This window comes from Salmo salar, chromosome ssa02 (genome assembly GCF_905237065.1).
Source record: "Salmo salar chromosome ssa02, Ssal_v3.1, whole genome shotgun sequence".
Taxonomy (NCBI): Eukaryota; Metazoa; Chordata; class Actinopteri; order Salmoniformes; family Salmonidae; genus Salmo; species Salmo salar.
The window spans coordinates 81275374-81288136 of record NC_059443.1 but is presented as its reverse complement, the minus strand read 5'-3'; the positions used below and the strand labels follow the sequence as shown (position 1 = coordinate 81288136).

General features: G+C 41.4%; 1 protein-coding gene across 1 annotated transcript; it reads left to right on the top strand.

Moving 5' to 3' along the window:
* The first annotated feature begins 367 nt into the window (after window positions 1–367).
* On the top strand, window positions 368–11920 carry LOC106594932 (piggyBac transposable element-derived protein 4). Its single transcript, XM_014186321.2, has 6 exons — window positions 368–516; window positions 628–963; window positions 1836–1933; window positions 2069–2246; window positions 10046–10271; window positions 10372–11920. Exons 2-6 carry the CDS (start codon window positions 672–674, stop codon window positions 11723–11725), a joined length of 2148 nt encoding a protein of 715 aa, XP_014041796.2. The 5' UTR covers window positions 368–516; window positions 628–671; the 3' UTR covers window positions 11726–11920.
* The last annotated feature ends 843 nt before the right edge of the window (window positions 11921–12763 follow it).

The window sequence follows — 12763 nt, the reverse complement described above, 5'->3', positions numbered from 1 at the left end:
GGCCTAGGAACAGTGGGTTAACTGCCTTGTTCAGGGGGAGAACGACAGATTTTTACTTTGTCAGCTCGGGGATTCAATCTTGCAACCTTTCGGTTACTAGTCCAATGCTCTAACCACTAGGCTACCTGCCGCCCCAATTATGTGTTGTTAGCCATGTGTCTTGGCCCATTTAAAAAAAAAATGCGGCCATCGACAATCTGTTGTCTAATCCTGCCTAATGGGCAGGTCAGCCCTGGAGGAGAGTATTAGCTGTATGAAGTAAAAGAGAACATAGCATCTGATTGTTTTTAAATGATTTCTTATGACATTGTTTGCCAGAATAAACGATGTAATGGAGAGTTTACCAATCTGCGTTACCCACTCCAGTCAGCAGATGGCGATGGGAGGCTTTCAGGTGATGTTTCTTGCGTGACGTATAATCTAGTGGACGGAAAGCTTCAACGGCGGCAAAAGACAACTCATTCAACCACTTCGGTAGCGTGTAGCGCACATTAAACCAGTCTTGTTTATATTAAGGTCAGTGTTTTTAAACATAATTATGTTTACCTATTGACTAGTTTAAAAAAGGTTATTTGCTTGTTAAATGAAATTGGCTAATTTGTTCAATTGTTAACGTTACTGTACTAGGTTCATCGCTAATGCTAACTATCTAGCTAGCTAACATCCCGACCATGAGCTCACTAAGATACTCGGAGAAAGAAGCTCTAGGGCTGAACATGATCGTAAGAGAAGAAGAGGAAGAAGCTTTAAGAATAAAAAATGAAGAAGAGGAGATGGATATTACAGTGAAAGAAGAGAAAGAACCTTTTGGAGTGAAAGAGGAAGTAGAAGCTTTCAGAATTCAAAAGGAAGGTGCCATAACATTAAAAGAAGAAAATGTAGGGGAAGAAGAGAGAGAACATTTTGGAGTAAAAGAAGAAGAGGAAGGAATGGAGGAGGAGACAGAATATCTGATTAACACCAGTGAGTACTGTCTTAAAAACAGGGGCACACACTATGCCGTTGTTGAACTAATGTGGGGTGGGTGGTGGTGTGTGTGTGTGTGTGGGGGGGGGGGTGTTTAAGGGGCATTCTACTGAAGTTCTACACTTGAATATGTTGTTCAGTACTGTAGGAATTGTTGAAGGGGCAATCTGCCATTGGTACATGCATTTTTTACTTTTAAATTAATGTTATCTGGCAGTGGTACATATATCGGGGCGGCAGGTAGCCTAGTGGTTACAGCATTAGGCTAGTAACCGAAAGGTTGCTGGATCAAATCCCTGAGCTGACAAGGTAAAAACCTGTCGTTCTGCTCCTGAACAAGGCAATTAACACAGGCTGTCATTGTCAATGAGAAGTTGTTCAGAACTGACTTGCCTAGTTAAATAAAAAATAGATATATTTTTGGGACTTGTCGTCTACATTAAAGTGCACTTCGTCCCTAATGTAGGGTTTTTAAGGGAGATTCTACTAAAGTTCTACACTTGAATATGTTGTTCAGTACTGTATAAATTGTTAGTTTCAGTCTGCCATTGGTACATTTTTGGGACTTTTAAATTAGATTTATTGAATTCTCCATATGGTTTATATTAATGTGCACTTCATCTAATATAACAGGCTTTTAAAATTCAATATTGGTGCGTAATTTCTACTTAAAATATCAAAGGGACGTAAAAGGCATCCATTTAGTGGAACGACCCTCTTACAGTTGCATCATAAACAATATATTTGAAAATCATGATGAAAGTGGCCATTTTAGGCCTTTTTAGACATATTAATGCCTCTTGAAAGACCCTATGATTGTAATAGAAGATCATAAGTTTACCATCTGTTTGATGTTCTCATTCACACAGGAGAGAGACCTGACTATTGTGGATCCTCTGGGGAGCCTCAACAACATCCTGATGCTGACGAGGCAGAGAAGAGTCTCTCCAGATCAGAACACCAGATGGTACAGCTTGGTCTGGTCTAGCATACAGCTTGCTCTATCGGGGTCTGGGCTGGGTTTCTGTAATGCACTTTATGACAACAGTGGCATCAGCATCCAAAATGATATGTGTCTGTGTCCCCTCTTTATGGTTACCAGGACAACGCTAGCCCTTCCGCCCTCCCGGAGTCCCTGTGTCGTGCCTCTCCCGGTAGCGCCTTACTGCTGGGTATGAAGAGGTTGTCTGTGTTGCTGGTGGACTGCAGGAAAACAACGGGGCTGAATGGAACTGTGAGAGGAGGAGAAGAGAAGAAAGGATCAGATTTGACTCATCAAAGTAAGTGCTGTAGCTTAGTTTGAACAAATAAAATAGATCTGCCCACTGGTATCTGTTACCAGGACAACCAGCAGAGTTCTGTTAGTTGACATGAAGATAGACTGGTGGATATGGATATTATGAATATCATAACACTGAAAAAGGATTCTGCCAATGAAAAGAGAGAAGCCAATAGACCATATAAAACCTTGATGAAAGTTAGCTTTAGAGAGAAAGTTTCAAGATGATCTGATGTAAGGTGCATGTTTTACAAAAACATTTTTCTCAAAACATTATGGATGTTACATTGTCTGTCCCAGTCAAGACTCTAGAACACACAAACTAAACTCAAGACACTTCAAATTTGTATGTATTGCTTCATTAACATCTCATCTTCAGAACTTACACTGGGGGACAGCTGTGAGTGTTAAAAAATGAAAAAACAAGCTCTCTAAGCCATTTCTATAAGCCAGACTTGGCCTCCTCTGTAATGGTCAAAATGAATGCTATTTCCTACTTGATCAGGTCAAATAAAGCCTGAACTCCAACATACAGTCAGTCGTATGTACAAAAATATTGTCACCCTTGAACTTTTTTCAAATAATGCACCATTTCTTGGGCTCCCGAGTGGCACAGCAGTCTAAGGCACTGCATCTCAGTGCTAGAGGCGTCACTACAGACCCTGGTTTGATTCCAGGCTGTATCACAACCGGCTGTAATTGGGAGTCCCATAGGGCGGCGCACAATTGGCCCAGCGTCACCCGGGTTTGGCCGGGGTAGGCCGTCATTGTAAATAAGAATTTGTTCTTAACTGACTTGCCTAGTTAAATAAAGGTAAAATCAAATCTTCCAAAACTGTTCATATTAAAACATATTTTGGTATCCACTTATGTCTTCGGTTTACAGTTGAACAAAACAAAATAATCTGAATAATATTATTGGCACCTTCTAGAAGCAGTTAGAAATGATGAGATTTCAAGCAGCTGATTCTCCTTTACTTTGGAATTGAACTCACCTGTGGTGAGTTACAGGTCCCTGAAATATAAAAATCCCTCATTCAACCAGTTTGAATAGAGAAAAGGACTCATTCTGCTGTTTTATGTCACTGTGTGTACCACAATGAGCATGGAGAAAAGAAAACCAGAGAATTATCTGAGAAGTGGTCAGACACAAGATTGTAGCCAAGCATGGACAATCTCCAGAGACCTTGATGTTCCTGTTTCCACCGTACGTAATATTATCAATAAGTTTAAGGCCAATGCCACTGTAGCCAGCCTCACTGGACGTGGCCGCAACAGAACACTTGATGGAAGATTGCAGCGAAGGATTGTTCCAATGGTGGATAAAGCACCTTGATCAACTGCCACACAGATTCACAAGGTACGACAGTTTCAATTCGTACCATCCGTCGCCAACTCAATGAAAGGGGGTTATATGGTAGGAGACCCAGGAGGACCCCACTGCTGAGACAGACATAAGAAAGCTCGACTGCAATTTGCCAAAACACACCTGAACATGCCAAAATCTTTCTGGGAGAATGTCCTGTGGACAGATGAGAGCAAATTAGAGCTTTTTGGTAAAGCATACCATCTCTGTGTTTACAGAAAATAAAATGAAACCTTCAAAGAAAATAACTCCTTCCCTACAGTCAAACACAGAGGAGGTTCAGTGATGTTTTGGGGTTGATTTACTGCCTCTGACACTGGGTGGCTTGAACGTGTGCATGGCATCATGAAATCAGGGGAAACCAGTGTCAGAAAGCTGGGTCACCGTCAAAGGTCATGGGTCTTCCAGCAGGACAATGACCCCAAACACACTTCAAAAAGCACCCAGGAACGGTTCAAGACAAAACACTGGACTGTTCTGAAGTGTCCAGCAGTGAGTCCAGATTTAAATCACATTGAGAACTGGTGGAGAGATCTGAACACAGCAGTTGGTAGAAGTTGCACTTAAAATCTGGGACAACTGGAGCAGTTTGCACAAGAGGAGTGGGCCAAACTGCCAGGACCGAGGTGCAGGAAGCAGTGAGTCCAGATCTAAATCACACTGAAAACTGGTGGAGAGATCTGAACACAGAAGTTGTTGTTTACGCAGCCAAAACAACCGCTCCATTACAAATCTAGATGTTTCTATTGTCAACAAGACATGGTATCAAGAATGAAAGAGAGAATTGAATCCTACAAATTCAAGGTTTCCTTTTTGTTCCGTTGGTCTGTATCAAAATGTTGTGTCCAGTATTGCATGGATGCCTCCTTGACTTACAACAACTAATGATAGACAAAAATGTTCACGTTGTCGCATTAGCCAAAATCAACAACAACAACAAAAATCACACATTGTGCTTTCACAGCAGTAAAGATGTATATACAACATGTAAGTTTATATTCGTACATCCACCCCCACTCAAAAAGGTGGAGACACTGGTGTTGCTGTTAAATAGCTGTATGTAATGTACCCTTACTGCTAGGACTAACTGGTGTTGTTGTTAAATAGCTGAATGTAATGTACCCTTACTGCTAGGACTAACTGGTGTTGTTGTTAAATAGCTGTATGTAATGTAATGTACCCTTACTGCTAGGACTAACTGGTGGTGTTGTTAAATAGCTGTATGTAATGTAATGTACCCTTACTGCTAGGACTAACTGGTGTTGTTGTTAAATAGCTGTATGTAATGTAATGTACCCTTACTGCTAGGACTAACTGGTGTTGTTGTTAAATAGCTGTATGTAATGTAATGTACCCTTACTGCTAGGACTAACTGGTGTTGTTGTTAAATAGCTGTATGTAATGTAATGTACCCTTACTGCTAGGACTAACTGGTGTTGTTGTTAAATAGCTGTATGTAATGTAATGTACCCTTACTGCTAGGACTAACTGGTGTTGTTGTTAAATAGCTGAATGTAATGTACCCTTACTGCTAGGACTAACTGGTGTTGTTGTTAAATAGCTGAATGTAATGTACCCTTACTGCTAGGACTAACTGGTGTTGTTGTTAAATAGCTGAATGTAATGTAATGTACCCTTACTGCTAGGACTAACTGGTGTTGTTGTTAAATAGCTGTATGTAATGTAATGTACCCTTACTGCTAGGACTAACTGGTGTTGTTGTTAAATAGCTGTATGTAATGTAATGTACCCTTACTGCTAGGACTAACTGGTGGTGTTGTTAAATAGCTGTATGTAATGTAATGTACCCTTACTGCTAGGACTAACTGGTGTTGTTGTTAAATAGCTGTATGTAATGTACCCTTACTGCTAGGACTAACTGGTGTTGTTGTTAAATAGCTGAATGTAATGTACCCTTACTGCTAGGACTAACTGGTGTTGTTGTTAAATAGCTGTATGTAATGTACCCTTACTGCTAGGACTAACTGGTGTTGTTGTTAAATAGCTGTATGTAATGTAATGTACCCTTACTGCTAGGACTAACTGGTGTTGTTGTTAAATAGCTGTATGTAATGTACCCTTACTGCTAGGACTAACTGGTGTTGTTGTTAAATAGCTGTATGTAATGTAATGTACCCTTACTGCTAGGACTAACTGGTGTTGTTGTTAAATAGCTGTATGTAATGTAATGTACCCTTACTGCTAGGACTAACTGGTGTTGTTGTTAAATAGCTGTATGTAATGTACCCTTACTGCTAGGACTAACTGGTGTTGTTGTTAAATAGCTGAATGTAATGTACCCTTACTGCTAGGACTAACTGGTGTTGTTGTTAAATAGCTGTATGTAATGTACCCTTACTGCTAGGACTAACTGGTGTTGTTGTTAAATAGCTGTATGTAATGTACCCTTACTGCTAGGACTAACTGGTGTTGTTGTTAAATAGCTGAATGTAATGTACCCTTACTGCTAGGACTAACTGGTGTTGTTGTTAAATAGCTGAATGTAATGTACCCTTACTGCTAGGACTAACTGGTGTTGTTGTTAAATAGCTGTATGTAATGTAATGTACCCTTACTGCTAGGACTAACTGGTGGTGTTGTTAAATAGCTGTATGTAATGTAATGTACCCTTACTGCCAGGACTAACTGGTGGTGTTGTTAAATAGCTGTATGTAATGTAATGTACCCTTACTGCTAGGACTAACTGGTGTTGTTGTTAACCTCTTACATCTAGACGTTCCGCTAGCGGAACACCTGCTCCAATATCCAATGATGGGCGTGGCGCGAAATACAAACTCCTCTAAAATCCGAAAACGTCCATTTTTCAAACATATGACTATTTTACAGCATTTTAAAGACAAGACTCTCGTTAATCTAACCACACTGTCCGATTTCAAAAAGGCTTTACAGCGAAAGCAAAACATTACATTATGTCAGCAGAGTACCCAGCCAGAAATAATCAGACACCCATTTTTCAAGCTAGCATATAATGTCACAAAAAACAAAACCACAGCTAAATGCAGCACTAACCTTTGATGATCTTCATCAGATGACAACCCTAGGACATTATGTTATACAATGCATGCATGTTTTGTTCAATCAAGTTCATATTTATATCAAAAAACAGCTTTTTACATTAGCATGTGACGTTCAGAACTAGCATACCCCCCGCAAACATCCGGTGAATTTACTAAATTACTCACGATAAACGTTCACAAAAAACATAACAATTATTTTAAGAATTATAGATACAGAACTCCTCTGTGCACTCGATATGTCCGATTTTAAAATAGCTTTTCGGTGAAAGCACATTTTGCAATATTCTCAGTAGATAGCCCAGCCATCACGGCTAGCCATTTAGACACCGACCAAGTTTAGCCCTGACCAAACTCCGATTTACTATTACAAAAGTTTGATTACCTTTGTTGTCTTCGTCAGAATGCACTCCCAGGACTGCTACTTCAATAACAAATGTTGGTTTGGTCCAAAATAATCCATCGTTATATCCAAATAGCGGCGTTTTGTTCGTGCGTTCAAGACACTATCCGAAGTGTAAATAAGGGTCACGAGCATGGCGCAATTCGTGACAAAAGATTTCTAAATATTCCATTACCGTACTTCGAAGCATGTCAACCGCTGTTTAAAATCAATTTTTATGCCATTTTTCTCGTAAAAAAGCGATAATATTCCGACCGGGAATCTGCGTTTAGGTAAACAGACAAAAGAAAACAAAGCATTCTGTCGATGCGGGCACGAGCCTGAGTCTCACAGTACTGTAACCAGCCACTACCCAAATGCGCTACTTTTTTTCAGCCAGAGCCTGCAAAGCCACGATTCAGCTTTTTGCCGCCTTCTGAGAGCCCATGGGAGCCGTAGGAAGTGTCACGTAACAGCAGAGATCCTCTGTAATGGATAGAGATAATCAAGAAGGGCAAGAAATTGTCAGACAGGCCACTTCCTGCATGGAATCTTCTCAGGTTTTGGCCTGCCAAATTAGTTCTGTTATACTCACAGACACCATTCAAACAGTTTTAGAAACGTTGGAGTATTTTCTATCCAAAACTAATAATTATATACATATTCTAGTTTCTGGGCAGGAGTAATAATCAGATTAAATCGGGTACGTTTTTTTTTTTCCGGCTGTGAAAATACTGCCCCCTAGCCATAACAGGTTAAATAGCTGAATGTAATGTACCCTTACTGCTAGGACTAACTGGTGTTGTTGTTAAATAGCTGAATGTAATGTACCCTTACTGCTAGGACTAACTGGTGTTGTTGTTAAATAGCTGTATGTAATGTACCCTTACGGCTAGGACTAACTGGTGTTGTTGTTAAATAGCTGTATTTAATGTACCCTTACTGCTAGGACTAACTGGTGTTGTTGTTAAATAGCTGTATGTAATGTAATGTACCCTTACTGCTAGGACTAACTGGGGGTTTGATCCACTAAGTCTGGAGACGCTCTACTGTAGGTCCTCGGGTTAAATAACACAGACCATGTTTATATGCGGCTTTATTAACTCAACAATGTGTTTTTTCCAATAAAAATATATACACACACAATACCAATCCCAAGTTTGGACACACCTACTCATTCAAGGGTTTTTCTTTATTTGTACGATTTTTGGGATGGCGTATCGCTGCAGAATCCCACTGTCAGCAGCAAAGCACCATCACACCTCCTCCATGCTTCACGGTGGGAACTACACATGCAGAGATCATCCGTTCACCTACTCTGCGTCTCAAAAAGACACGCGGATGGAACCAAAAATCTCAAATTTGGACTCAGCAGACCAAAGGACAGTTTTCCACCATGTCTAATGTCCATTGCTCGTGTTTCTTGGCCCAAGCAAGTATCTTCTTCTTATTGGTGTCCTTTAGTAGTGGTTTGTTTGCAGCAATTTGACCATGAAGGCCTGTTTTGCGCAGTCTCCTTTGAGATGTGTCTGTTACTTGAACTCTGAAGCATGTTTTTGGGCTGCAATTTCTGAGCTGCAGTTAACTCTAATGAACTTATCCTCTGCAGCAGAGGTAACTCTGGGTCTTCCTTTCCTGTGGCGGTCCTCATGAGAGCCAGTTTCATCATAAGGCTTGATGGCTTTTGCAACTGCACTTGAATAAACTTTCAAAGTTCTTGACATTTTCCGGATTGACTGAAGTAATGATGGACTGTCGTTTCTCTTTGCTTATTTGAGCTGTTCTTGCCAAAATATAGACTTGCTCTTAGCCCTATTTGGTAAATCTTCTGTATACCACCCCTACCTTGTCACAACACAACTGATTGGCTCACACGCATTAAGGAGGAAAGAAATTCCACAAATTTACTTGTAACAAGGCACACCTGTTAATTGAAATGCATTCCAGGTGACTAACTCGTGAGGCTGGTTGAGAGAATGCCAAGTGTGTGCAATCATCATCAAGGCAACAGGTGGCTACTTTGAAGAATCTAAAAATGTATCAAATATATTTTGATTTGTTTAACACTTTTTGGGGTTAATATATGATTCCATGTGTTATTTCATAGTTTTGATGTCTTCACTATCTATTATTCTACAATGTAGAAAATAGTCAAATAAAGAAAACCCTTGAATCAGTAGGTGTGTCCAAACTTTTGACTGGGGACTGTATGTGACAAAGTAGATGATAAAAATGCATATAAAATATAATCAATATGGCTTCTGAGGACTACTAATTACTTAGATTACTAATACATTACTAATAATGCTTTTCAAACTGCGTGCCCAGGGACTGGCAGCGCAGCCTCGGGAGGCTACCTGAGATTTTGTTATCTGGTCTCTTTTTTTCCCCTGCTGTGTAAATTGACAGGATATATTCACTGCAGTATGAAACCTAACATGAAGCTGATGATTTATGGCCTAATTTGCATACACTTCTAACTTAGGCTACACATTTCCAGCCTGTCTATCTTCGTTGCACAATTACGCACCTGGCCTCGTCTGCCTCTGCTATTAAATCTTGTGGATTCCCAGTAAAAGCCAAATTACAAAAGCTTGTTGGACACTTATTTCGACTTCTAGTCTTTACTAATAGCCTATTGGAGGAGAGGAACGCTTGCTCTTTCTTGCTGAATGAATGAATAAATAAATAATTGTATGCTCTCACTACTGTAAGTTGCTCTGTATAAGAGTGTCTGCTAAATGACTAAAATGTAACAAAATAAATGATAGTCTGGTTTCAAAAGGAAACGCCTCACTGATGAGATATATTTAGTAATTCTGTTGAAGAATCTTTGTATGAGAGTCGGATCAATCAGATGGTGACAAGGAATATCTGCTCCCCAACCTACTGGACTGTGAGCGTAGAATGTCTGATGATAATGGTGTCCACCCTAACCTTGTAAATGACAACTTGTTCTCAACTAGCCTACCTGGTTAAATAAAGGTGAAATAATGGTGTCCACCCTAACCTTGCAGGCAATGAGCATCCCTCAACTCCCCAAGATGCTGCTGCCAATCTTGTTGATGTTGAGGAGGATGGCCCCCGCTGCTGGAGATCCTGTCACTTCAAACCATCAGAGATAGACTTCAATGATTCCCTGTCTGGCGTACAAAGCACCCTGCCTACCCCCTCAGAGGCAGAGTGTTTTAAACTGTTCTTTGATAAGGAATTGGTGGAGAGTGTGGTGCAGGAAACCAACAGGTATATCCATTATCATATTACAGAAAAACCCAAAGCTCTCTTCAAATGTATCAACATTCAGAATGCCTTTAGCCTACTAAATTTTCATATTTGTTTGCAGGTATTCTCATGAACTGAAAGAGAAGACTCCCCCTGGCGTAAAAGGGAAGCTCTCAAAATGGGTGAACACTACTATCAGTGAAATGTATACCTTCCTGGTGGCGGTGATGCTGATGGGGCTAGTGAAGAAGGGCTCTGTGAGGGACTACTGGACCACTAACCCTATGCTACAGACACCTTTTTTCCAAACCCTTTTCTCCCAGGACCGCTTCCTTGTCTTGCTCAGAGCGCTCCACTTTGTGAACAACGCCACGGCAAACCTTGACGACCCCCTTCACAAAATCAGGAATATCCTGAGCAGCTTGACCAGGGCATTTGGAAGAGTGTTTGTGCCTCACAAGGACTTGTGCATTGGCGAGTCTCTCATGGCTTGGAAAGGGAAGCTTCCATTCCGCCGATACGTCCCGTCAAAGCGCCACAGATTTGGAGTCAAGTTCTTTGTTTTATGTGACTGTCTGACAGGATATGTGCAGGACCTGATCATCTACACCGACACCACCACAGATATAAAGCACGTTGAGGGTCTTGGCATATCTGGATCAGTGGTGATCACCATGCTGCAACCTTACCTCAGAAAGGGACACACTGTATTTGTGGACAGCTGGTACAGCAGCCCTACCCTTTTCCAGTACCTTCTAAGGGCGAACACGGGGGCCTGTGGCATGGTGAGATCCAAAAGGAAGGGGATGCCAATATTCAAAAAGAAACTGAGCAAGGGAGAGGTGGAGTTCCAAACCAACGGGGAGATAATGGCAGTGAAATGGCACGACAAACGACATGTCCATGTTCTGTCCACTGTGCACACCTCCACAATGTCGGACACAGGAAAACTGGACTATGTCACCGGAGAGAGGAAAATAATGCCAGACTGTGTCTTGGAGTACAACAAGAAGATGGGAGCAGTTGACAAAGTGGAAATGCAGAACACTTTTGTTGAGTGTGCCAGAAAGTCCCTCAAATGGTACAGGAAGCTATTTTTCCACCTAATAGACATAGCTCTCTTCAACGGCCACGTTGTCCACCGGCAGGTCACAGGACAGGTGATCTCCTACCAGCAGTACAGGGTAAACCTGATTCGGCAGATCCTTGAGAACCACCATACTCCTCGTCGTCCGTCTACTGGGGGCCGGCCTCCCTCTGACAATCCTCTACGCCTCACTGGACGCCACTTCCCGAGCGACGTCCCTCAGACCACCCTGCAAGGGAAGAGCACCAGGAGGCATTGCAAGGTCTGTCAAACATCTACCCGGCGGCAGAAACGAAGGAAGATGACTAAGTACATGTGTGAGCCTTGTAACACGGCCTTGTGTATAATTCCTTGCTTTGGAGAATACCACACCCTTAAGCACTACTGAGTGGCATTATGATGATAGAAAAACAAATGATACATTTCAATACATTTTACAGTTGTATGACTTGAGTTTTTTGATGCGTGGGGGGGATATTTTATTTTTTTAAACACCAAAAAAGAAATGAAACGTGTTTACCCGAAAATAAAATGTAACTCCTGTGCTCCATTTCTGAAATAAAAAAGTATGTCATCAACTTTAGTTATTCCTTGATTTGTAATGTATTCTACTGATTGTTTTATCAATTCATTTCCCCTAGCCAACAACCTTTATCCTAACCTGGTTCATCAGCTGACTACTACTGTAGACTAAAGAGCAGGATGTGAGTCGCTACATTACATAGACTGTTCCTAAGCGTATACGGTATAGTTAGTAATACCGGAAGTTTATACAGCTGTAACCAAGTTTTGGATGGAGAGCAAAGACTTGTCCTCGGAACATTCAGCCCGTAGATGGCGCCAAAGCATAAACCTAGATAATCCTGTCTAGCTCCACAGTTTAGGATAACCCACAACCTCGCTTCACTCACGCCACGGTCTCTGCATACAATACAGCTGTTCACCTGTACAAACTACCTCACTTTGTTGCTTACGTGGCTTGATCCACCCTGTTCTCATTCTCCTCAGCCCGACCAGCCTAAAACCTACCCAAGCCATAATACTCACCGCATTTGAAGATTGCAAAATATCTTCCTGTCTTGGCGACGAGGCTGGCGTCTGTAGGCTACATGTCCAGTGGTGATAATACGTTGACATGATGACAAAATCTAGCCACTGTTGTAGCCATGGTTTCCCAGAATCAGGAGGGAATAAGCAGGAAATCCGGAGTCCTTAAACTAGAGTTCTTCGTGGATCCAACTGTTCCCGTATAACCGACACCGTAACCAATGGTCGGCATAGGTGATATGCATTGTGTACAAAACATTAAGAACTCCTGCTCCTTCCATGAGACTGACCAGGTGGAAGCTTTGATCCCTTATTGATGTCACCTGTTAAATCCACTTCAATCAGTGTAGATGAAGGGGAGGAGACGGGTTACAGAAGG